At 43.5% G+C, this 26,505-nt stretch overlaps 1 protein-coding gene across 4 annotated transcripts; it reads left to right on the top strand.

The window, feature by feature from the left end:
- On the top strand, positions 1 to 24,946 carry Cep43 (centrosomal protein 43). Of its 4 annotated transcripts, XM_028866635.2 has the most exons (14): positions 1 to 199; positions 564 to 617; positions 3,766 to 3,820; positions 4,228 to 4,316; positions 4,683 to 4,820; positions 5,605 to 5,685; positions 8,005 to 8,064; positions 12,320 to 12,370; positions 15,071 to 15,297; positions 16,623 to 16,735; positions 18,269 to 18,337; positions 20,659 to 20,698; positions 21,369 to 21,465; positions 23,724 to 24,946. In XM_028866635.2, the coding sequence occupies exons 1-14, from the start codon at positions 71 to 73 to the stop codon at positions 23,796 to 23,798; spliced, it is 1,278 nt and encodes a 425-aa protein (XP_028722468.1). In that variant the 5' UTR covers positions 1 to 70; the 3' UTR covers positions 23,799 to 24,946. The 4 variants fall into 4 exon arrangements, with proteins under 4 accessions (XP_028722468.1, XP_037056399.1, XP_028722469.1 ...); XM_037200504.1 differs by lacking the exon at positions 8,005 to 8,064 and having other exon boundaries at positions 2 to 199; XM_028866636.2 differs by lacking the exon at positions 12,320 to 12,370 and having other exon boundaries at positions 2 to 199.
- Positions 24,947 to 26,505: the final 1,559 nt, after the last annotated feature.

The raw sequence follows: 26,505 nt of genomic DNA, 5'->3' as shown, positions 1-26,505 counted from the left end.
GCGCCCTTGCGGCTTCCGCGCCCGCCGTTGGCCGTTAGCGCGGCTTGGGTGGTTGTCTTGGAGAACGAAGATGGCGGCGGCGACGGCGACGGCGGCGGCGGCGGCGGCGGCCTCGGCGGTGGTGGCCGAGGAGGACACGGAGCTGCGGGACCTGCTGGTGCAGACGCTGGAGAACAGCGGCGTCCTGAACCGTATCAAGGTGCGGCGGGAGGCCGGGCTGCGGCCTGGCCGGGCAGGCTTGCCCGGGGCCTCGCGACGGCTTCCTTCCCCGGGCGCGGGGGGCTACGGCGGGGCGGGGCGGGGCGCCGGGGGCGGCGTGGGCGGGGCGCACGGCCGTGGGGCCCGGGATCGGGATCGTGGGCCTGGATCGTGGGCCTGGTGTGGGGCCGAGCGCCCGCCGAGCGGCCCGTGACCGCCCCACGCTGCACCTGCGGGCGGGCGGGTGGACGGGCCGCCTCGTGCCGGCCCCTGTCATTCAGATGGCAGGTCCGTGCGGAACTGACTTGAATTGTGTGTGTGTGCGTGTGCGTGTGTGTGTGTGTGTGTGTGTGTTTCTTTTGCAGGCTGAACTCAGAGCGGCTGTGTTTTTAGCGCTCGAAGAACAAGAAAAGGTAGAGGTAAGAGATCCGCACCCCCAGACCTTGATAGGACCGTCAAGGTCTTAACGCCTAATTTCTAATAGATTTCAAGCCCTTTCGAAACCGCGGGGTGACTTAACTGGGATTCTGAACGGTTACGGGTTGTATTTCTGTACCATGGCTCGTTTTCTATATCATTTTTGCACGTTGGAGAGCGGCCTTAAAGCAATTCTGACAGGCCCGTAGCCAGATCTCAGTCACAGGAGTTGCCTGATAGCGTTCCAGATACCTGCAGGGTTACTCTGAACTTCCCGTGAGCCAGTATGCTCTGAATATCTTGGTGGTAAGGAGTGTAGAATACAACCTTTCCTCCAGATTCTGACTGGTAGGTTAAAAAATCTGATCAATTATTTTAAAAGCATCTCTGAACTTAGTCTCAAAAAAAAAAAATCCAGGAAAACCCGTGTGTTTAAATGGTACTTGGCTTTTCTGTTTACCCCAAGACCCAGCAACCACCCTGAGTCCATGCCCTCCCATCCTTCCACGTTTGTGGACCTGCGAATCTACTTCCTCAGCCTCCTGCTTCTTTATCTTGGTCTCTGCATCGTCTTTTCTGTGTGTCCTCAGCTAGGCTAGATCCCATTGTCCACACCTCAGAAACCCATATTTCTTTGCTCTCTAGTTATACGGTGATGATCGTTTGATCCCAGCAAACTATCTCCTTCTACCGTTTCTGCATAAGCATTGCCAAAGAAAAGTCACTTAACCACGTGACCCCCTGAGTCACAGAGTGGTGGATGCTAACTTGAGCAGGGACGTAGTGCGCCCATCTGGTCGCCTTCACTTAGCTTTCTTACCTGTCCTTCCCCTGGGAAGAAGAGAAGTGACTAGGTCCTAACTGTCCTTGGCTGCTATCCCCAACCTGTCAGTTTAGGGAAAGGTGACCCGTGTCTGTACATGAACCCGTCTGTCCTGCTCTAGGAGAAAAGGCTCCGTCTTGCCAAATATATTGTCTGATTTAGTCCTCCATGTATTCTCATCTCCTTAGTTAATCACTGGGTCTTTGACTTCTTTTCTCCTGGCTCTTTTGAGTATAAAAATGTTTAATTGCTCTTAAAATAGTTCTCTTTTACTTGTTTTTTTTTTTCCTACTTCTTTTAACATATTCTTTGGAAGAATATGTCTCATGTTGTTTTTTATCGCCAGGTATCCTTTACTCCATTAAAAATGTAAGTATACTACTGCTATACCCAAGGAGTTTCTCTTGCTGTAGTCAAGAAGGCTCTTCCAGTTGAGTGTACGTTAGTTCTCGCCGTTACTTGATCATTGCAGCATCTGACATTGATTTCGCTTTCCTTTTTGGAAATCTTTGGCATTTGGGAGCCTTTTCCGATTCTGTCTTTCTTTTGTCCACTCAGTTTCTTTGGTGAGATCCCATTCCTGCTCATCCCACTTCAGGGTTGGTGCGCTGTCTCTGTACAGTACTTACTCGGCAGCCTCCCCACAGTCGCCCTGACTCCACTGGTAACTTCATCCTTGTTTCCTTACATAGCTCCCTTCCCTCCTGAGAGTCAGACCAGTGTGCCTCGGAGACTGACATTCCCAGTTCTCCAGACCTGTCCCACCCTCACCCATTGTCTCCTGGCAGTGGGAGGGTCCTCTGCTGCCTGCCTTTCTTGGGCTTGCTTACAGCTTTTCCAGGGTGGTACTTACACTCTTCACTCTTCATTCGTGCCCCTCATTTCAAGTCTCTCTTCACTGTTCCTGGGTTGCCCATTGGTAGTACATACCTGATTTTGGTCTTCCATTTTCTTTGACTAGTTCAGTTAATAAGTGTCATAAATTCTCTAGACCATGTACTTCTGTGGTTTTTCTCTTTCTTTCATTTTAACAAGGTATAATTGTTTCTGTAAACTCACACTTTAAAATGTCAGGTTTGATAAACTTAGCATTTACAGGATGTGAACTGCACAGCCAAGAAGAGAATATACCTACAATCCTTCAAATTTTCCTTATTTCTTTGTGAGCTGCCTTCCTCAACATCATAATCATTTTCAAAACCACATAATGGAAATGTAGAACACACATGGGATCTGAGAGCTTTTATTCAGCATAATACAGTAGTGTATGTTGTACTCCTGTATTTAATCCCGATTTCAGGAATTCTGGGTCATTCCACTAGTCACTGAGTGGATATTCATAATTTGCTTAATCATCTACCCTTTGATGCCATCTTTGGGTTGTTCCTGCTTTTCCCTTGTAGATGAGGCTGGTGTGAATGGTCATGTCCAGATCTTCGCTGGGATCTGGGATTTATCTTGAGAAAATAATTGAGAATAGAACAACTAGCTCACATGCTGAGGACAATGTTAACCTTAAAACAAACAGCCTTAAACTGTTTTCCAAAGTATTTGTACTGCCATCAGCAAGATGTGAGTCTGTTTAAGGAAGCCCATCATGTGTTACCTACATTAGCCTCACTCTGAATAGTCACCTCAGGCTCGATTTGTAAGAAGTGTTTTTTACTACGCTTGTTCAGATCTGTAATCCAAAAAATAAGTTGGCCTATGGCCACACAAAGTCATGTCATATACTACTGATTAATTTGGAATTACAAATGTTTATGTTGCAAATGGTAGATATCTAAGATGATATTTCATGTACTTGAAATATAGAGTTAAAGTAATGCCACACAAATATTTGTAGATAAACTATTTCGTAGCACTTAAATTATAAAATGTTGAAGGGCTGGTGGTATAGCCAAGTGTAGAGTGCTTGCCTGTCATGTGCAAGGTCTTGAGTCCAATCCCCAGCAGTGTAAAAAAATGGTTTAAAAAGTTGAAGATAAATGTCTCCGAGTATAGTTTGGTTTCATTAACTTGAAAAGTTATTAAATAGCACAAAGCAAGTCCTATGCTAAGTAAACAGTTGTGAAATGGAGTTCATAAAACCATGATTTTTATGAATGGCAATGTATATATTCTTTATAGCTTTGCCACAATAAATAAATGTAGCTGTTGCACTTGGCTTGGTCTGTCTACTCTCCACTCTGAACGGTGTACTTTCCACTTAATTTGCTCACTTACTAATAATCAACTCTGGCTATGGGAAAAAGAGAACTTTAATGTATGCTTTTTAGTTAGGATAAACATATAACACTTAAACTATTTCTTTTATTTTTTAACAGAACAAAACTCCTTTGGTCAATGAGAGCTTGAAAAAATTTTTAAATACAAAAGATGGTAAGATGTTATTCTTGTGTTTATTTGCCTCTGAATTTTAAAATCCTGTCAATATTTGGGAGAATAGTCTACCTCTGTGGCCCATGCTGGCCTCTGACCCTCAGTGATCTTCCTGCCTGAGGCTGACTTTACATAGGAGTATACCACCATGTCTGGCCTAGTCTAGAAAGTGAGACACTGAAATCTGTTTTTGAAATACTATCTTGTCTTACACTTGCAGATTGATGATTCTAAAGGAAAAAAAATGGGAAGATTGGGATTTTTGTACTTAAGTGATTTATTCAGAGAAGAAATATGTGATTTTAAAGAACTTAGAAACTTCATGCTCCCCTAGCATGCTTCAGGTCACTAGGGAAATTAGAGGTTCTTCAGGCTTTGCTCACAAGTCTTTTTCTTGGTCTTTACAGGTCGTTTAGTGGCTAGTCTCGTGGCAGAATTTCTTCAGTTTTTTAACCTTGATTTCACCTTGGCTGTTTTCCATCCTGAAACTAGCACAGTAAGAAACATGGTTTTACATCTATCTGTGAAGTCTCTGGAAATTAATGACGTCTCACAGTTCCCGGTTGTTCATACTTAGTTGTTGTGTGTGTGTGTTAGATTGTGTTTCTACAAGCCATGTGATTGCTTGTGTAACTTGAAGCTGCTAAGAAAGGAATGCTGCTGTAGAGTTGATCCTACTAAGATGCTGCCCTGCAGCTGTCAGGAGAGGCCAGACACGTAGATGTTCTTTATAAAACAGCCAGAAGTCGTTCACTACAGTTAGCCTCTGAATGTAGAGATGCTTTAAGGTCCTCAAGTACTCCCTTTCATGTCTGACTGCTTCTGCTACATTTTCTGCACCTAAATCTTACTTCTTTTCTAGTTTCAAGGTCTTGAAGGTCGGGAGAACTTAGCCCGAGATTTAGGTATCATTGAAGCAGAAGGTACTGTGGGTGGACCCTTATTATTAGAAGTGATTAGACGCTGTCAACAGAAAGAAAAAGGACCTACCAGTGGGGAAGTGAGTATCCTGTGCTACCCTTCTCTAGCTTATTTAGTTAAGTTGTGGAGATTAGTACATGTGTAATGAATTGAGGTTTGCATAGAAAGAAGCTGCTCCTTAAAATGAAATGAACTGAGATGGCTTGTAAGTATTTCAGTGAACATTACAGTATGCAGGTATACCTGTGTACCTGTGTTGCTGTTGGTCCTCAGAATGTTCTGTTTAGGACGGACTGGAACAAAAGATCACGCCTCGCTGACCAGCTGTTGACGGTGTTTATGAAATGAGGCAGTGGGAAAGTAGGAACGGCGCTGAGTGTGGGCAGCATCGCACGCGCGGCTAGTGTTGTTACTGTTAACTCGGTGTGGAAGGCTGGTCTGCACGTGGATCAGAGGACTCCTCACCCTCCCTGGGTTGCTTCTCATGAGTAATTGGACTTTTTTGGTTTGACATAAAATGAAACAGGGAAGCAAACCCAAGAATGGAAGGAGAAACCAACCTTTGAGAATCACAGAGTCATTAATGTTAATTGAGAAAGGAGGGGAGATGGGTCTCCATGAAGTCATGATGGAAAGATGGACTGGGCCCCACAGTGTAGATTGGGTGGCCAGTTCAAGGTGGCTAAGGGAAATTATTTGCAGGTAACTTGAATCTGGGTGGGATATGTGTATTCAAATTAAAGGAAAATCTAGTATAGGTGTTTGTGAAGAAATGTCAACATAGTGTTCTTAAATGCTAAAATAATATTGAAGCATCATTGGCATAATCATGTTTTAGTTTCAGTTTAAAATGTAATTTTTAGGGTGCTTTGGATCTATCAGATGGACATCCTCCGTCAAAGTCCCCTGAAGGAAAAGCAAGTGGGAATTCCACCCCGAGTAAGGTGAGTCTGCGCTGGACAGAGAAGCAGGCACTGTGGCAGACACCTGGGGCCCTGTTCTTTGTTCTTACCTGTTACCTGTGAATGTTCTTTTGTGACAAGTCATTTCAAAGTTTCTTAAAGGTCATTTCCCTCTTGACTAAGTAGGTGATTTTTTTTTTAAAGTTGCTTCTTTTGTGTCATTGGTAATGTCTTGAATTTTGTATCTCAGAGGACATTGATAGTTGGAATATTTTTATGTTGCATTAATAAGAAGGCTTTCCTTACTTTGCATAAACTCCGAGCTGGAGAGCATGGGCTCTCAGAATATAAAAGATTATAGTTGATTTGGAATCATGGTGGTATTTAAATATTAGTGAACTGTTTTGACAAGATTTATAGGAAAGTGTACTACAGTTGTGTGTGTGTGTGTGTGTGTGTGTGTGTGTGTGTGTTAAAGATAAGACCTGATTTCAGGAACGCTATATGAAGAAGAAAAATGTGGAGTTGAACACTTGAATATTTTTCATAATAGAAGATTTAATGAAAAAGTGATGGTCTCTGTGGCTGGATAGAGTACGTCCTGATTGGTTCTAGTTGGCCCTGTGAAATAATGGTTTGGGGTCCTATCGTAGTCCACCTAGGTTGCTGTCATAGAGTACCACAGACTGCATGGCTTATGAAGAGCAGACATTGATTTCTCACAGATTGAGGTACTGGCAGGCCTGGTGTCTGGTGTGGGCCTAGGTCCTGGTACCTTCTCCATATCCTTATGTAGTGGGATAGGGAAGGGGAGCTCAATAAACTATACACAGGTGCTCCACTCTCTTGATTAATTACTCCCCAAAGGCCCCACTTAATACTATCATTACCTTAGGGGTTGGGATTTACATAACCGGTGTTTTTAGGAGGGTGGGTAGGCGTAGCTCTGTAGTTCATCCAGGGTCAGCACTGCACTCTGTGACTCTTCCATAGGGACAGAGAGATGGTGTGGAGTCCATCCAAGCACAGGGTTTCATGTGGGTTCAGGGTGGGACATGAATTTTATAGATCAGACTGGTATCTTAGATCAGGTGACCTTTGGAGCATGTGTTTATACTGCCAAGTACTTCATTGCTAAGTGTCTAGGCACAGGGCACTGCTGTTACTTATGGCTTGTTTGTTCATTTGTAAACTTCAAAAGCCGAAGACATTTTATATTTCAAGCCAGAGAGGTTATTCTGCTAGTGTGGCTCCCCCTGAGAGGGCCAGACCTTTTCAGATAAGGAGTATTTAAAGAGGTTTGTCTTTTCCTGGTGCTTATGGGAAGCTATAACCCTGATGACGGAGCAAGTCATGAGTTAATTTTACAAATTCCTTTAAATGATGAAAAAAGAGCCTGTGGAAGAAACGTATTTTCCACTATAATGTCTGATGTTAGAAAAAGAAACTAATATTCTGAAAATACTTATCAATACTTGAAGCATTGAGCTGCTTGGAAACCACTTCCTCATAAAGTATTTTTAGAAGTGGTACTGACATTCCATGTAAAGTATATCCTCAAGAAAAACCGTAATAAAATCTGTTACTGCATGCTCTAGAGCTGTGATGATCCTCCTGAGTGTTTTAAGTCTTAAGGAATGTTGTGTAAATTCTTGCAGAACAGTCCCATAGGCTAGTGTAGAGAGAGGCTTGTGTCTCCTGGACTAGGGACATCACATGTCTGCCACCTTTCGTTTCTTTCTCATGTAGTCTCTGTGTGAGCTGGGGTTGGAGTAGCCCCTTAGGAAATACCTAAGATCCTTGCTAGCTGGCCGGGCTGGGGTCTGTTTAAACTACACCCCTGCTTTGTCACTTAGAATACAACTCCATTATATACCTAAAGTTCTCCCCTTCTCCTTGCCAGCCCCCCATGAGCCCTCATCCACCTGTGAGCCCACAGAGTGAAAGTGTAAGTGTGAGGGACACTGGGAAGTTGAGCCAAGGATTAGAGTCAGCATTTAGGAACCAGTGTTGTGTGCTCCTGAGGAAGGTCAAATCAAGCTAGACAAGCCCTCAGCAAGCTGTTTAGAATTCACTCCAGGCCAGTGTAGAACGGAACCCACGTGCGGTGTGAATGGACCGGACTGCACACACAGTAGGAAGCTGACAGGTGATGGATAGCCAGTGCCTGTAGCTGACCAGGAACCTGTTGGAAACTGGTTAAAACTCGGGACATGCCAGGAAGTTATGAAGGCTTTCCAAAGCAGCAGGTGTGGGAGAGGAATACTGTCTAATAGGAATCTCTATTAGTTTGGTAATGAGTTAGTTTATTTTTAGAGATTTATATTTTATGGTAAAATGTCATTTTATTCTCATGCTCAGATACCAAGGTATAAAGGACAAGGTAAGAAGAAGACAAGCGGGCGGAAGTCTGGTGACCAGGTAACATGCATGAGAGCAGAAGAGAAAAGCCGCCTGTGCTGAGCCAGCCTCAGACTCCTGGGGGCCTCCTGCTGGCCTGGGTTCTAAGCTTTCTTTTTAAGCATTACTGTCATCTGTTAGCCGACCATGAGAGCCAGACCTAGTGGCACAGGCCTGGCACCTAAGCTATTTGAGAGGGTGAAGAGGGACTGCAGTTCAAGGCAGCCGGGGCAGTTGAGTGCAGTCTTGTCTAAAACTAGTCAGTGAATAGCCTGGGGTACCGGTGAGTGGTCGAGCGCGCACTGAGTTTGGTCCTCAGTCATGAGAGCAGGAAACAAGGTGCAGGAGTGTGGGAAGCACACTGGCGTAGAGTAACGTGCCAGTCTCAGCTGGGTAAGACACGTGCCTTCAGAATACGGCACCCACCGGGAGTCATTGTCAGGTCTCTGAGGGAGTCTGATGCACAGACATTTCCTAAGTTAAAACAGAGGCTTTAAAAACAAAAACAACTTAGATTTCTCTGTTGACTGGCTTTTTAGTTGTGGTGATTTCAGAGGCAGAGCTCTCTTTCTGTTCACTGTCTTCATACAGAATTCAGTGAAAAGATGTCCCATTGTCCAGTAAGTGCTTGGAAACATTTGCATAGTGAAAGTGACTTTGTTGGAACTCACAGTCTATCTGGAGAGGTGGGACACCTTGAGACTATATAAGTGTGTTAACCTGTGGTTTGTGTTGTTAAGATTCATTGACTTGGTCTTTTGGAATTTTTAAGTTAAACACATGTTTCATAGTATTGAGTTTCTATAACCTTACTAGTTCTTAGGTCTCTAACTTAAAACATTTCGAGTAAATTAGTATATAAAACCAGCGCATACTAAGAGACATGGTTTCACTCTGTGTATATGTGACATGGCTGCGGTGGGGCCAGACTTTAGCTTTCAAGTGCTCTCTGACTTGAGGAGAATTGAGACTCTGATGGGCCCATGCCTCATAGCAGACTAGTCTAGTTCCGTCTGTTTCATTATTGTTACATAGTCGTATCTTGAGTCCAGAGTGTCTTCCGCAGTCACTTGGAAATCCTTTCCCTTTTCCTCTCTGACCTTATTTCTGAATTGCTTTTGTTGCCAGTGTGGATCTCAGTGTTGCCTCTTTCCAGCCTTAGATAGCTAAGCCCTTATTCCCCTTCCTCTGCCTCTCTGCTTTGCCCTCTGCATGCAGTTAAGTTTTCAATTTCCAGAACATTCTTAACAGCATAATCAAGATACCTAGTTGCATGTAGTGGTTGGGGTTACGCCTACCAGAATGCCAGTGGGAGCCATTGCTGTGGCAGGTGAGTGCCATTTCCCACGTGTGTGCAACTGCAGGAGCCTCATCCATGTGATCCACAGACATGAAGTGTGCATGCTGTGTGTGTGTTTCAGGGGTCTTGAGCAAAAACAAGGAAGTCCAGGGTACTTCCCATTGAGCTCTGGAACTCTGAGACAGGCTGTGGGCAGCTGTTGATTCAGAGGCCCAAAGCCCTTGTTAATCCTGGGAGTACACTTCTGAATTCTCCATGTATAATCTCAGTGTGGCTGTGCACTCTGTAATCTCAGCACTCTGGAGACAGAAGCCAATGATTGCTGCAAGTCTGAGGCCAGCCAGGGCTACAGTACTGAGAAACCTGTCTCAAACCAACAATTTGTGTGCTTGTATGTGTGCATGCATAACTGATGTGTGTAAGGTTTCCAAGCAATAACTTCAGTAAAAAGGTTTTGGTTTTGTTGTTAAGAAACAATAGAATGCCAGGCGGTGGTGGCGCACGCCTTTAATTCCAGCACTCAGGAGGCAGAGCCAGGCAGATCTCTGTGAGTTCGAGGCCAGCTTGGTCTCCAAAGTGAGTTCAGGAAAGGCGCAAAGCTACACAGAGAAACCCTGTCTCAAAAAAAAAAAAAAAAAAAAGAAACAATAGAATGAATAGATTCAGAATACAGAGGATAAAAATTTAATGAGGAGTTCTTTAATGAACTAGTGTAGCTGGAGTTTTCTCCAGTCCCACTCAGACCCGCAGCCACTCAGACCCAAATAAACACACAGAGGATTATATTATTTAAACTGTGAGGCCTAATGGCTCAGGCTTCTTGCTATCTAGTTCTTATATCTTAAATTAACCCATTTCTATTAATCTATAAGTTGCCACGTGGCTTGTGGCTTACTGGTACCTTACATCTTGCTTCTCATGGCAGCGGCAGCTGGCAGGTCTCCTGACTCAACCTTCCACTTCCCAGAATTCTCCTCTCTCCTTGTCCCACCTATACTTCCTGCCTGGCTATTGGCCAGTCAGCACTTTATCAATCAATCACCCACAGCAAACTAGATTTTCTTTTGCATTTAACTATATGATGTGTGTTTGTGTAGTTGAACGTGTACCAAGCACACGTGAGGTCAGAGAATAGTTTCAGACTGGGCACTTTCATCCTGTGGATCCTGGGCATGGAGCTCAAGATGCCAGGCTTGGGTCAGGTGCTTGCCTGCTGAGACATCTCACTGGGCATAAAGGGGGGCTTAGAGCCATCTGCTCACATCTCCAAAGCAGCACCTGTGATTGTATCTTTGTTGTTTCGCCAAATCATATCTCAGTTATCTGAGAGATTAAGTTGAGGAATCCCTACTCCCAAGACTAGTTGGACAACATAGACTGGACTGGATGCAGGCGGTGGGGGAAAAGGAAACTCATTTGGATGGGAGGAGGGGTGAATGTGTTCAAAATACATTATATGAAATTCTCAAAAAAATTAACAAAAAGTCTCTTAAAAAATAATGTAAAAAACTAGAACAGCTTGGTGTAGTGGTGTATACCGGTTTCCTAGCACTTGAAAGCAGAGACAGGAGAATTGATGATCCAAAGCCAGTCTGGGCTTATATAGTGAGTTCTGTGTCAGTCTGGACTATATAGTGAGACCCTGTCTCAGCAACTCAGCAGATAATTATTAATAACTAATTAATAATTACAGCCGACTTCTGCAGAAGCTTTGCTCCCTGGGTCTTTACCATCTGATTGTAAATGCAAACCAAGATCACCGGTTTTGTTTACTTTCTGGCAGCACTGGGGCGGGGTCGGACTTGAAGGCCTCAGGTTTGCTGAGTGGTCACTTTCCTGCAGAAGGAAGCACCGCCAGTTCTAGAATGAAGGACCTTGTATCGTGCCACTAATGTTGTATGAGAAGTTATCCTTCATTAGTTTCCAGGCTGATGAATAGTGAGGCTCTTCGCTTTCCATCCTTGATAAGTCGTTATTTTCAGAATTCTTGAATATATTCAACTCTATGTTGATTTTGGACATTGGTCACAATCATTGTATGTGTCTTTCAGGCTATGTTTGAGTCTGTGGCTGTCACCTCAGGATCTTCTATACTGAGTGTTATCTTTCTCCGTATTCATTCCCCAACATGATGCTGGGTGAATGGTAGGTAGGTAGCTGGAAACTGGCAGTTACTTACCCAGCCCAGTGATCCCTGTCTCTTGAGCTTCTGGGAGCTGCTAGGGACATGAGGCCTGAGGGAACAAGGTTGACACCCATGCAGGGGCCAGCCACCTGTCTTGTGACAGCTTCAAGGCCATGGTTCTGCTGGGTGTGTGGAAGACTCAGATGGCTGCTGGCTGTCGGTGCGGAGAGCGCTTCTCTAGGAATACCAGAGGTTTAAAGATTGGTTGTGGTGGTCTAGAGTTCTACAGTCTTTAGGGGAGCAAATTAAACTTTGTAAGGATAGTGCCCATTTTAATAGTAAATTTTTTTTAATATTTAGGAATAGCAAATAAAATAAATAAATGCTCAACATGAACTTCTTAAGTCATGAATCAAAAGCTGCCTTTGACAGAGTAGAGGAGGAGGTGAGAGTGATAGAGCCTGGGTGGGCAAAGAAATACTGCAGGCAGATGTTTGAAGATGTTTGTAAAGTGGAATATTTTGTCTTTTATGAACAGTGCACATTAAGCTTTTATTTTGGAAACACAAATTATATTATCCTTTTTCTCCCTCAGTGCTGAGAATTGAGGCCTTCATGCTGACAAGTCCTGTTAATTTGAGCCACACCTAAGCCCCTTTTCAGTTCCTAAAGACATAGCAATAATTCAATTTTTGGCTACTAGACAAATAGTATTTTTCATTGTGAAACCTTTCTCTGATGCTCATTTTCTATTATTTTTTAAATGATTGAAGTTTTAATTATGTGTTTTATTGGAAAAATTAATCTATACTAAAATTTTGAAAAATTTTTTATCATAATTTACCATACAGTTTGTTAATCCTGAGCTCCATCACAGGGAATGGCTGATGCAGTGCTGTTCAGTAAGTCCCTTCATTTTTATAAAATGACAAAGGCTAAGTGTTATACTATAACAGCTGTGGTTTTCTCAGCTTCTATGCCATGGTATGTACTGGGAGCTTGAGACATGGCCTGTCCCTAGTCTGAAGGCAGAACGGAAGGAAAGGTATCTTCTTGACCTCCTTTGGTGGGAGGCAAACCTGGGGATGGCCTCTGCCTCCCAGATGGATCACTCTTGTAGTCTCTGCCTCCTTACACAGGCTCCGGCATTATTTGTTTGTCTCTGTCGACGTACTTCTGTGTGGTTTAGGAATTGGTTTTGAGCACAGTTGCAGAGCTATTTTGAAAGTTTGTTTTCACTTCATAGATAGAACTGATGTTTAGAATAAAACAAATATTGTTATTTTAAAAATGTACTGTCATACCATGTCCTTCTCCATGAAACTCATCTTCCTAAAACTGTGCCTTGCATCACTAGTAAGAATGTCAGTAAAACAGTAATCATGGACAAGCATTAATCACCAAGCTCTTCAGTGTCCTGTCATCTGTGTGTGGACTGGAGCTGGTGATTTGAACTCCAGGAGGAGAGCATGTCCTGTAGTCACTGACCTGTGATGTTACTTTGTGTTTGACTCACTCTGCCTTAGCCCTGTTTACCTTTCTAAGGCAAGAGTGAATGTGTCTAAATATCATAAGCCTCAGGAATTTATTTGCAGGGTCTTTGAAAAACTCAGTTATTAAAACATTTTCAAATCAGAAATTGAAACTGATGTGAATCTAATTTAGGTGTATTTAAATATATTATACTTCTGTATTTCACAGTACCAGGAAAACTTGAAGAAAGTTATAAGGGAATTTTTTATGTACTTCCTTGAGAGTTTCCTATATTGTTCAAAAAGATAGCTTAATTCATTTTCTAGATATCTCTTCATGATCATTAGTTTATCACTATTGATAGCCCATAGACTGTGTAGCCCCATCTAAGTTCCTAAAACTTACATAATATATGCCTTGCCTCTGGCAACTAACCAAGGCCTCAAGTCTAAAAACATAAGTGTGCATCCTAAGACATGCTATGCTCTCTGCGTGCGGGAAAATAGAACAGCCCCGGCTCAGTGCCTTGTGTGTTAGTCTGCTCTATTTCTGTATGGCCCAGCTCCTTGCCTTGCTGCTAATGAGCTCTGTCCCAGCCTGTTTGTAACTGACCTCATTTAATTCTTGACAAAATTCATGTCTGAAAACATTCCCTAAGATCACACAGTTAATGACCCAGGACAGGCACTTTCCAGATTTATTTCAGATGAGTGCTTTTTCTGGAGCATCACAGGGGTCTATTGCGATATTACACAATAGCATATAAGGCCAGCCCTTTGGAAATTGTCCTTTTAGCCTTTGGAAATTGTCCTTTCAGCCCACATTAAACACAGTTTCATGTGACTCAACCTAATGGTATAACCTGAGTAGTAAGAGCTAACCTCAGCTGGATATGGCTCTAATCCCAGCCATTTGGGAGGCAAGAGGCAAGAAGATTGGGTTCAAGGTCATCATCAGCTATACAGTGACTTCAGGGCCACTTGTGCTACATGAGACCTTGTCTCAAAAAGAGAGGAAAAAGGGGAGCTAATCTGATGTTCATTTTATTATTTAACTACCCCGGGGTCTTAACAAGTTACATAAATTGCCTTTGTGTTCTTATTTAGAATCCATACAGATAACACATCCTACATGCATGGCCTAAAGATTGAGTGAGGCATAACACTTAAAGCATTTGAGTATTCTCCATAATTGTTAGCCACTGCTGTTGCTACTGGCATTATATTTGTTATTAAAATAGATAAAGCCAGGCGGTGGTGACACACATCTTTAACCCCAGCACTTGGGAGGCAGAGGCAGGTGGATCTCTGAGTTTGAGACCAGCCTGGTATGCAGAGTGAGTTCTAGGACAGCTTACACAGAGAAAAAAAAGGGGGCAAGGGGGCCAGGTATAGACTAGAATTATGCTGTGGTGTCAGAGTAACCCAAACACTGATAGTTCGCGCTAACCTTACTATGGAGTGGGAGTAGAAGTGCTTCCTCGGGAGGAGTTTTCAGCCTTGGTTTAAAAAGATACATAAAGGATTTATGTGCCTCCTCGTGAACATGAGGTGCAGGCTAGTAAATAGCCCAGCAAGCCTGAATTCAGGTAATTGTTTTGTCCAGCATCTGCTTGTTGGAAATGTGAGCATTCGAAGGCCATGTCTTTCACCCTTCATTGGTGCTGGGTAGAAAGCTGCTCTCTCTTCTGATGAATAGTATAATTTAGTTTATCTTAGTGACATGGTCTAATTAACTTAGTGCTCTCTCCTGGTTTCCGATTGAAAATGTATAAAGATACTTTATGCAACAGTGACATACACCTAGGATGACAAGGGAAAGCTACTTATAAATGAGAAATGTGCTAAGTGGGATAGGCATGGTAAAGACATTTTCATTTAGAAAAGAAGGAAAGAAATGGTGTCATGATCTTCTTTAACATTTTGCCATTTGAAAGTTGCCCATGTCAGGAAGCCTGGGGATAAAGTGGGAAAGCATAGGATTACACTGCAGCTCCTGCTGTTGAAAGGCCAGACACACACACACACACACACACACACAGACACACAGACACACCCCTGTGTTGACTGTTGTTTAAGATATCTTAGAAGTTTTATCACCACGGAGACTTCTCCCTTCCTCTTTCTTAGAAGACCAGCAGTGAGACCAGTCAAAGCGAGCCCAGTATCTCCTTGTCAGAGCCAAAGAGCAAGAGCAGCCTGCACTCGCTGGCCCATGAGACAAGAATTGCATCCTTCTTGAGCAGCAGCACTTTAGATGCCAAAGACAAAAGTGCTCTCTGTCCAGACGAAGATGATGCAGAAGGAGATTCTTTCTTTGATGATCCCATTCCTAAGCCAGAAAAAACTTACGGTTGGTAAGTAGACTTCTTTGGATCATCTGACTTATGATTTAAAAACAAAATTCCTAAATGCTTTCATTTTATATTTTAAACCTAATTGTGGTTGATATATTGTGCACCCCAATAAACTTATCTGGGGGTCAGAGAACAGAACAGCCATAATATTAAACAGAGGTTAGGCAGTGGTAGCACACGCCTTTAATCCTAGCATTCCAGAGGCAGAGATCCATCTGGATCTCTGAGTTTAAAGCCACACTGGAAACAGCCAGGCATGGTGACTCATGCCTTTAATCCCAGGAAGTGATGGCAGAAAGCAGAAAGGTATATAAGGTGTGAAAACCAGGAACTAGGTCTGGTTAAGCTTTCAGGCTTTCGAGAAGCAGTTCAGCTGAAATCCGTTTGGATGAGGACTCAGAAGCTTCCAGTCTGAGGAAACAGGATCAGCTGAGGAATTGGCGATGTGAGGTGGCTGTGGCTTGTTCTGCTTCTCTGATCTTCCAGCATTCACCCCAATACTTGGCCCTGGGTTTGTTTTCATTAATACGACCTGTTAAGATTTGTGTTACACCTAATGATCTGCTAACAACTATATAATTATTGAATCCATAAATCTGATTTTGTACCAGTAAAACCTAGTATGTTTTAAAATAATGCCAGGATTATTGAAGGTACTGGGTATAAGCCATTTTTACCAGATAAGCCTATATCAGGTACTCACCATGTGATGGGAGCTGCATGTTAGCATCAGGGCACAGCCGGGTTAGAATGAGGTAACAGCATTCCTGGAGTGCTGCCCTGTGGTGGACTCCAGGGAGGAGTTGCCAGCAGATTGGAGAGGATGGCCAGTGCAGGCCCTGATGGCAGTGTCTGGGAAGTCAGGAGCCAGTTGACTGGAATGGGTGAAGCTGTGACTAAACAGTCCCTCAAGGTTAGAGGGAGGGCTCTGCAGCTTCCGGAACAGTGTGTGCATTTGAGAGGTAATGTTTATTTGTTGATTCTTGTACTGTCTTTTGTGTTTCGGGGAGATGGAGGAGGCTTTTGAAGAAGTCCTCGGTAGTACAGGTGTTGAAAGTCAACTTGGCTTGAGAGACAGCAAAGGGCTGTAAATTTAGGGAGCTGGAGCTTCCCTGACAGACTTACCGTGCGTTTGTCACCAGATTATCTGCAGTCTGCACTGCCCTGTAGGTATGCGTTGTGATTTCAGTCTGTAAAATCGTGTTCGTTCCCAACCATTAGACGCATCTAAAACGTCTCTAAATTGCTTTTTTATGTTTACAGAATAAAAGACTGTAGTGACAAGGTCTGGAATTAACATTTCACTGTCGCTTGCTTCCCGTTAGGAGAAGTGAGCCTAGGAAGCAAGTGGGAAGTCTGGCCTCAGTCTCTGACAGACCCCCCTTAAGGAGTGGCCTCAGCTCCCTGGCAGGAGCCCCTTCTTTAACAGATACTGAGAGTAAGTACTTGAATACTCCGGAGTTTTGTTGTTTTTGTTTCTAAGTAAGTGTGGTGTCCATTGCTGTGATAAAATACCATCACCCGAAGTAAGTGGAGGAAGAAAGGATTATTTCAGCTGACAGTTGTAGTTCTTCTTGAAGGGGAGTCAGGGCAGGAACTGAAACAGAGGACACGGTGGAGCATTGCTTACTGGCTTACTCCCCAAGTTACTCAGCTTGCTCTCTGATATGACCTCAGCCCACTTGCCTAGGGGTGCCACCGCCCACAGTGACCTGGGCCCTGCTACATCAATCCTTAATGAAGAAAATGCCCCGCAGGCCCATCTGGCAGAGGCAGCTCCTCAGTGATTGTTTAGTCTTCCTAGATGACCAGTTTGTGTTAGGTTGACAAAAAGAAAAGAAAGAAAGAAAGAGAGAGAGAGAGAGAGAGAGAGAGAGAGAGAGAGAGAGAGAGAGAGAGAGAAAGAAAGAAAGAAAATATGTGATATGATTACCATGGGTTCTTTTTTTTTTTTTTTTTTTTAGAAAATCCTAATTTTAATAAGGTAGACAATATTTTACTATTCTTTTCATTTCTTAATGTCACTCTTCTCCACCATTTTGTGATCCTTTGCTAGGCTATCAAAGTGTTTTTAGGAAGCCGACTTTTTAGCTGGTTTAGACATTGATAGGTATACATACACATTTTTAAAATTTATACAGAAGTGATACACAGTACTTCAAATTTTAGATTTGATTTTTCTCTGGCTGCAGTATGCATGTCCCTCTGTGTTTTATCAACATGCTGGGCAGCCACCTGATCACTAAGGAAGGTAACTCATGCTCTGCAGCGTACTGCTGGTCTGGGATGGCTGGTAGGTCAGGCAGCCCCAGTGGAGTTTGGATTGTAGTATTGCCAACCTAGAATGAGTGTTAGGTGCTGTCCCATTCCAAGACAGAACATTGTTGACTTGTAAGTCATGTCTCGTGGGTTCTTGGAATAACTTGATTTTTTAAAGAAGTTCTGTGATAGAGTGATCATCATAGTCACTCTGCCATCCGAGGCTTCTGTCTGGTGTGGCACAGAGGAGAGGTTGCTAGCAAGCCGGGTGATAGCCAGCTTCCTGCACTGTGGCATCCCACCCCATCTTATCCTCCCCACCCCGGGATAACATGGCCAAGGCTTTCAAGAGTGTGTTTGGACATCACCCTGTCACAGTCAGCCAGTGTTTAACCAGCAGGTCTCAGAAGTAGATCCATTTGGAGTTCACAGTACTGGGTTTTGTATACGTTTTATTTTGGTGATTATGTTCTAATAAAGAATAGTATAATTGGTTTCTCTCTGTAACACATGAATCCTTTGCTTTTTGCCAATTAAAAAATACCCAGGGTAGTACATGATTCTAGCCTCTATTGATTACAATTTATAATTTTACTGTAGGGTTTTTTTATACTCCTAGGGCTATAGATAGCCCACCTGAGAGAAAGCTTGGCGTGGCTTAGAGAATAGTGTTATGAATTCCTTTCATGCAAGTACTTTTTCCTGCCTACAGGTAAAAGAGGAAGCACAGTCCTGAAGGATCTGAAATTGGTCGGTGAAAAAATTGGATCACTTGGACTAGGTAACTAGATTTCAGTTCTAGTGTGATTGTTGAAATCATCTCCAGATTAAAGTCTACATGGAGAGCCTTCCTGCTGTCATTTAGCAGGTGTTGGGGAGTTGGCATGCGTCCAGAGTTCACCCCTGTGCCGGGGGATGGCTGTAGCAACAAGCTGGACCGTCCTTTGTCTTTTGTGTTCCAACTGTAGTAAGGGAATACTCTGACCTGGGCTTTGGTGGAAGACCAGAGGAGGCTATGGCAAGACCTGGTGATCAAGTCAGAGCTGTGTATCGAAGAAGGGTTCAGTGAGAGTGGGTGAGGCTGGTGCAGCGACAGACCCCAGGGAGTCAGTCTGGTGCAAGGTTTAGACCTGTGAGAGGACAGCCTCGAGCTGTTGTGGTATTTGGAGCAGATGCAGTTCAGCAGGTTCTGTGGGGTAAGAGAGTCGGTGTCTGGGCACGCTGCAGACAGATGCCGCAAGAGGACCTACAGACCCTTCCTCTCACTGACGCAAAGGGAGTGGTGCGGCCAGGCTCTCGGCCGTCTCCTGTCCTCTTCATGGATGAGATGGGTGCTAATTGCTCTGTTCTGAGAGCGCTGCTTCTCAGGCGGGCTGGGGAGAAAGTACCATATACCCTGTGCACTTTGTGAACGTGGGCATGTCCTGGACAGTGCAGACTATCCTCTCGTTTCTAACCAGACACCCTAGATATAGTGCACAGGACCCAGGGGAAAAATGGATAGGTTTACATGAAGAGCCCAGCTGTGGCCCTGACCTGGCATAAACTGTGCTTTTCTTCTCTGTTATTGGGTCCAGTAACATGAACCGCACTTGGAAGACTAAATAGGATTTAAACATGTCGACATACATGGAAGGGGTTGCCTAAAATGCTAGTTTGCTTTTTGTGTCACTTTCTTTCCATTAGCAGAATAGATGTTCCCTGAGCTGCCTGCATTCCTGTTCCATAGAGTGCCCTGGAATCCTGGTAACTGCTGGGTTGCCAGTAGTCCGGCCCTGTGTGCCTCATGGTTGCTGGCTGGCTGGCTAGGTGGTCAACTCTTCTTCCTTCCCTGCTTCTTCCCCATTAGGTGTGATCACACCTGCAGGGGGGGGCTCTTTATCCTTGCACCTCGGGGTGTTGGCCCCCTTCTTGGCCATGACACCTCAGGTTCTGCTCTGCCCCTTCATTCTGACATGGTTTCACTTTGTGGTGGTTCACCTGGTGCCAAGCCTTTGGGCTTCCCCTTTTCCTTGTTCCTGTTCTCTGATCAAAGTGTGGGTTCCCTGCTCTGCTGATAAGGTGAAACTGCAGAGGATTCCCCTTTGGGGAAGACAGTTCTGACTGCAAGCTGTTGGAGAGAACAAAGGGCAGGCCACTGCTTCATTTCACCCTCTGCTGGCTGAGGGCACACCGTAGGTTGAAATTTGGATAGTTGTACAGCGTGGGTATGGGACTTCACCAGATTCAGTAGAAATGAGTAGTCTTGTTTAGTGGCATAGCACAGTCATTTGAGCTTGGTTTTTACTGTAATGTGCATGGCAAGAGTGTCGGTGTTCTGAGGAATACAGATGTTGATGGTACTTGGACATGCCCATGGAAGGGCACCAAGGGCCCCTTCCGGGTGATGGGCCCACATGCTCTGTCACTTCTTCACACCTGATTGTTTCTGACTTTTTGAACAAGTTGTTGAGTTGAAAGTCACGGAAGCTGATGGTGCCTTGCTGTTGTGTGTCCCTTCTTCTCTTTGTGTGTTGATGAGGAGAGAGCCCAGGTCCATGAATGTGCTAAGCAAATGCTCTGCCCTTCCGCTGCCTCCCCAGCTCTGCTTCATTAGGTCACAGGGCACATCATGGTGAGCTGCCCTGATTAGGCCACCTTCCTGAACCCAGAGCACAAACAGGGTGTTCACTTTTTAGAATGTGGTATAATCACTTGAATAGTTTTTATTCTTTGCCTTCATTTTATGTGGTAAAACTACTCCAGAGGTAGCTCTGTGGTTAAGAGTATGTGTTGCTCTTGCAGAGGAACTAGGTTCATTTTACAGTGCCCACATGGTAGCTCACCACCATCCGTGACATCCGGTTCCAAGGATCCCAAGACTCTTCTCCCTGAGTACCAGGCACACGTGATACACATACATACTATACATGCAGGCCAAATATTTGTGCATATAAAAATAAGTAAATCTAAAAGAATTTTAAACATTGTTTTGGTACTTATGTTTTTATGAAATAATATCATTCAATAATGTTTTGTTTTGGCAGGAGACACACTTATTTAAAACAAATATTTTTCTGTAAGTGTGTAATAACATATTTCTTTTCTTAAACTGATTACCAGGAACTGGAGAAGATGAAGACTATGTTGATGATTTTAATAGGTAAGAAAAACCTTGAGGTGAATATGTAAATCTTTTAAATACTTTCTGAATACAGGTATGGCAAAATTTCATTAGAGTTTACTTTGTACTTGAGTCTCTTGTTCATGTTCATCCAAAATTATGTTTTGGAGTGATGACTTCTTACATTAGAATATAGATGAATATATATATTGTATTGGGAGAGTTGGAAAGAATAAGATAAAGAAATGATATCAGGGGTTGACCTGTCATGAAACCAAGTCAGTAGTTTATCCTGATTTTTCTCATGTCCTTTGTCTTTGTGGTTTTGACCTTTCAAAAACTGCCTTCTTCGATGTGGTATTACTTAACATTTTGTTGGAGGTAACTTATATGAATTGCCTACTGAAGAAAATAATATTTGTTATAGATATGATTAGAAAATTTAATTTTAAATGCCTGAGAATTTTGACAGTTTTCTTCTGATTAGAATTTCTGTTTATTACAATAATTTATTGTCCTGTGTTTTGGAGTTAAGAATGCATGTGGCGATCTGTGTGATTGCCACTGTTGCCTTATAAGTTTTTCTAGATGATATATATGAAATTATGTTCAATGTTATATGTTACTTGTAGGATTAAAATCTCTGAAAATTTGAGCAGTGGTAGTTATTCTTCAGACTTCTTTTTCATTTTCCCCCTCTCATAATTAGTGCTAGCCATCGCTCAGAAAAAAGTGAGTTAAGTATCGGTGAAGAAATCGAAGAAGACCTTTCCGTGGGAGTAGATGATGTCAACACCAGTGATAAAGTAAGGTGCTAGCTAGCACATTCTGTGGGTGCATCTGTCCATTTGTTGATTTGCTATGAGGCTTAGTAAATCTATGACTAGTAAAAAAAAAAAATGATTGAAAATTGCAAAAAGTTCATGCCAGTTACCTATTCTAAGTCTGGAGAAAACTAAGGATATGGGAGACTCACAGCTGTCATTTATTGGTATTTGACTCTGACAGGCCTGGGTGAAGGGTGGCCATGGGGATCAGGACTAGAGTCAGAACTGTCTTTCTTAGGTTAGAAGTGAGGTGGTATCTATGGGGCATCGGTCATCTCAGGCTAGCCAGGCAAGGCCGAGACGGAATTGTGGGAGGCAGCACAGCAGAAGGCTTTGGTTTGAGGTTCAAAGCCAGAAATCCATCAGAGTCCACCTGCAGCTGTTCACGCAGAGAGGAGAGATGAGCTGTGGCCTCTCTCTTGTTCACAGCCAGGGTGGGTCTGCCTTCATTCTGTGAGCGTAGTTAGAAGATGGCTGCCGCCTTCCAAGGGAGGTGGATGTAGGCTGGCTTCAGATTATCACACGAGGAAGCAGCTCTCAAGAGAGGTTGTAGTTTAAAGTGTGGAAGCAAAATCTGGGTTGTGTCATTTCTAATGTGTTAGGTTTCTTTGTTTTCTGGCTTTGATTTTTTTGAGATAGGGTCCTGGTTTAAGTCCCAGGCTGGTCTTGAACTCAGTATGTAGCCCAGGACTCCTGCTTCCCTCCGCTTTTCAGATGCTAGTTGTCTTAGGTAAACATGAATCTGTCATCCCAGTTTCTTTTTGTGGGTGTTTTTGTTGGTGTTTGTTGGTTTTTTGAGAGAGGGTCTCTGGCTATCCTGGAACTCACTCTGGAGACCAGGCTGGCTTCAAACTCAGAGATTGCCTGCCTCTGCCTCCCGAGTGCTGGGACTAAAGATGTGTGCCACTATGCCCAGCTTCATCTCAGTTTCTTTTAAGGTGGAAGTATTACTACTTGAGTGACAATACTCTCTGATGACTGCCCAGTGTGTAAGCAAATACAGTGAGAAGGTGGGCCTTTCTCCCACCTTTTCACTGTTTGTCATCCCTAAGAGGCAGACAATGTGAGCTCTTATTAAAAACTACTGAGGACTGTTCGTTTAGCATTTGTGATGGAATTCATGTTGGAGGTCAGCTGCTAACTCAGCTTCTTGGTAATCACAGATGTCAAAACAGATAAGGGGTTGCTCATCAGTGAGCACTTGTAGTACTTGTAGATAGCACTAGCCGAGAGGGGGAAGGGAGGGTGAGAATTCTGAAGAGCATCTACCACTTTTCAACTTCATACAAAACCCAGCAGCACTGCCATACACCGGCAGCACAGTGTAAAACAGAAACAGCAGCACAACCCCATTTGTGTGGTCTTTGTTGCTTTAAATCAAAACTGAAAACCCCTCAGCTAACTGCTCTCGACTGTAGATTCTGAAAGATCACCTTTTTATCCAGTTTTTCCTCACTCTTGCCTCTAGTCTAAAATCAGCGTTAATACAGCATTCAGTTGTTTTGCAAATAAAATGCATACCTTAATGAGTTCATTATTTAATAATGGTGAGAGTAAATACAGATCCAAAGTATCAGTCTTACCCATTGTCTCAGTGTTTGGGCTTTTCTGAGTTTCTTCTTTTAAAATGTAATGACTTGGGCAGGGCGATGGTGGTGCACACCTTTAATCCCAGCACTCAGGAGGCAGAGGCAGGTGGATCTCTGTGAGTTCAAGGCCAGCCTGGTCTACAAAGTGAGTTCCAGGAAAGGCGCAAAGCTACACAGAGAAACCCTGTCTCGAAAAACAAAACAAAAAAACAAAGGGAACAAAACCAACTTAAGGAAAAAAACCGCTTACCCCTGGCAAAAAAAGAAATGTAATGGCTTTAATTAAGGTTCCCAGTAATTGTCTTAGTACAGATAGTTGTATACCAAGACTACTGTTTGACCAAGAGGGAGGGAGTGAGGGTATCTATTTAAAATGATTTTATCTCTAATATTTCCTTGTATCCAAAGAATGGCACAATGAGACGATGTAAAGGGCCAAATGAACAGATCTAAAAGAGTGAGGGCCACAGAGTCTGGAGAGGAAACTTGTTCTCACTCGGTGTCCCCGTTCTCCTGTTAGCCAGCTCTAGTCCAGGGTTGGCCCTCGAAACAGGTTACAGAAGATAAATGAATTATAAACAATATACTTTTACACATGGATTCAGACTTTGTTTATACTGATTCTTTTCTTTCTTTTGGACAACAAAGCTCGATGACCTCACACAAGACCTGACTGTTTCCCAGCTCAGCGATGTTGCCGATTATCTGGAAGACGTTGCATAGACAGGAAAAGGAAGTATTCTGATCAACAGAAGAGAAAGGACTTGTCGGCTCCATGGTCCCAGTCAGTCACTCTTGCTGGAATGTATGCTCCTGCTGGTGCCTTGCATTTCAAAAAGACTGCAGATATTTTTTAAAGTTAACTTTTCAGTTTAGTAAACAAAATACTTCCTATATGAGCCCATGTCTAGGAGGTTAATATTCTTAATTTGGTTTGATGTATATCACCAAGGAAATTGTCTGAATTCCAGCTCATTATAGCAAGGGAACTCCTGAAATGTCAGTGTTACAGAGCATGACGAGGGATCAGTACAGCCGTAGTAGTGTGTGTTACTGTATGTCTCTGGTTGCTGCAGAGATCTGTGAAACCTTTGTTAGCCACCGAAAGCTTACTCACTTGGTGTCTATTAGGTGGGTTAGCCCAGAGTTGGTGAGCTGACCTGATATATCTGTGATGCTAAAGTGTATCAGTACAAGTTAAATTGGATGTCTGAACTTTATTTTGTATTTCCTTCCATTTGGAAGGTTTGTTAGACCATTAAGGTTATATTAAAGTACTCTGTGCTATTAGTTTTGCTTGTTTTAAACTAGAAGTGGTCAGGACTCTTCATTCATAAACTTGTCGATAACAGTTAACGTTTAAGTCACATTTTATCCTGCTGTCTGTCAGCAGCTGTAGACACAGATTACTTCATTACAGTCTTAATTTATTATTTCTAGAGATGCCTTGAAACATTCAATACCAAAATGCATCTGAAACCATTAAGCAGTGCTTTTATTTCAGATCTGTAAGTTGATTATATTTAAATCCAAATTGGAATGAAATAGTAGTAATGGCCTAAGACCATGTATATTCAGTTTGACAAACTTTGTATACTGTATATAATTGCATTGTAGTCCTTTAAAATAGAGCCAATAATAGAATTTCTGGCAGATTTAATTTATGCTGTTGTATGTAGTACTGCAGGGATATAGGCCACTGACATTTGTAATGCTAAAATAGTTTAAATGTGCAAGTAGGAAACTCAGCCCTATGCAGGCACAGTCATACCACTAAGTCAAATTTAGGAGCTGTGAAACTTTGGTACATTTTATTTCCATTATGACTGTTAAAAGTTACCTTTATTAATAAATAGAGAAATTAGAAATCATCCATCCATGTTGAGTGAGTGAGCAGAAACTGTGGTTTGTATCAGTACCACTTTCCATTCCATAATTGCTAATAGAACAATGACATCAGGCTGTAAGTGCAGAGGAAATGAAATGTAGAGAAGATTCAGGCTCTGGCAGCAGAACCTGGCTTTTGAAAACTTAAGTGAAACTGAACTGCAGACATGAAGAGGAAGTAGGACAGAAAGGGCCGGGCGGCCTGGAAGCCCCTGTGTATTTCTGTCCTCAGTCTGCCCTGACATGGCGCTGTCTGTTTTCCCCGCTTTCCTCTTAGAAGACGACGACGACGACGACACTGTCTGCCAGTTAGAAACTCCATTACCCTGTGCCCTCTCTTCAGTCCTGGAAAGTGCTGGAGCTGGTGGGCCTCTGGAGTCTGGATCACAAGTGTGCTTTTAACATTGGGTGGGCGACTCCAAGAGAGTGAACTGACCTGAGCGTGGCAGGATGTGGCTTTTTGTATTTGAGGAAGACTTTCCAACAGTCAAGTGTGAAGTCTGTCACTTTCTATCACCCAGTGACTGGCCTTTTGGTAATTCTTTTTTTTTTTTTTTTTTTTTTTTTTTTGGTTTTTTGAGACAGGGTTTCTCTGTGTAGCTTTGCGCCTTTCCTGGAGCTCACTTGGTAGCCCAGGCTGGCCTCGAACTCACAGAGATCCGCCTGGCTCTGCCTCCCGAGTGCTGGGATTAAAGGCGTGCGCCACCAACGCCCGGCATCTTTTGGTAATTCTTGAGAGGGTGGAGAGAAAAAGCCGAAGTGCAGCTTTGTGGTCAGCTCTACATAAAGGTATTGAATGATTCTGACTAATGTGAAATTTAACAAGGAGGAAGTTGTTTCCAAGTGTTCCTTGTTTAGGTATTGTTAACCCGTTAAACATGTGAAATGACAGGTTCTGCGTATAGTAAGGGTTCTTTGGTTTAGAATGAATTAAAATGCTGGCCAGTGGTAACCCGTATTTACAGTGGACTTTGTGTTTTGACGAGCGACTCTCGCCCTCATGCCGCAGCAGCGGTGGCTCACGGTGCAGAGGTTCTCCTGGCTCCTGCCTCCCTCTGCTCTGGCCACCTCAGACTGCAGGCTGTGCAGCCAGTCACCCCACCCTGCTCAGGCTGCTTGTACTCACCTCCTGTCTGAAATGGCTTCTGCAGAGCCACACGAGGCTGATTTCAGAGGACACTGTGTTGATTTTGATCCTTGTGTTTTATTTCTCTCCCATTGTTATGGGAGATGTGAACAATGTCATTTACCCTAGCTGGGATACCGACAACAGACCAAAGAAGCTATCCAGTCTACTCCGGTGAACTAAGGAGTTTATCGGGGCTATTGGCGGGGGCTCACACCAGCACTCGTGACTGCTTTTTCCAGCATCCTTGGAGCTTCCCAATCAACTTGGAGCAGCTCTGCTGCAGAGTCTCCCTGGCAACTGTGTCCGCGTGTCTAACCTTGGGGAGGGGAGCTGCACCAGCCTGGTAGCTTTCTAAACTTCCTGAGTCGACAAGTCTCCTGGTCCTCCTTAGCCTTCTCCCTACAGAAGGGAGTG

This window comes from Peromyscus leucopus, chromosome 8a (assembly GCF_004664715.2).
Source record: "Peromyscus leucopus breed LL Stock chromosome 8a, UCI_PerLeu_2.1, whole genome shotgun sequence".
Classification (NCBI taxonomy): domain Eukaryota; kingdom Metazoa; phylum Chordata; class Mammalia; order Rodentia; family Cricetidae; genus Peromyscus; species Peromyscus leucopus.
Note: the sequence above shows the minus strand (reverse complement) of the source record. Positions and strands in the feature narration are given on the sequence as shown.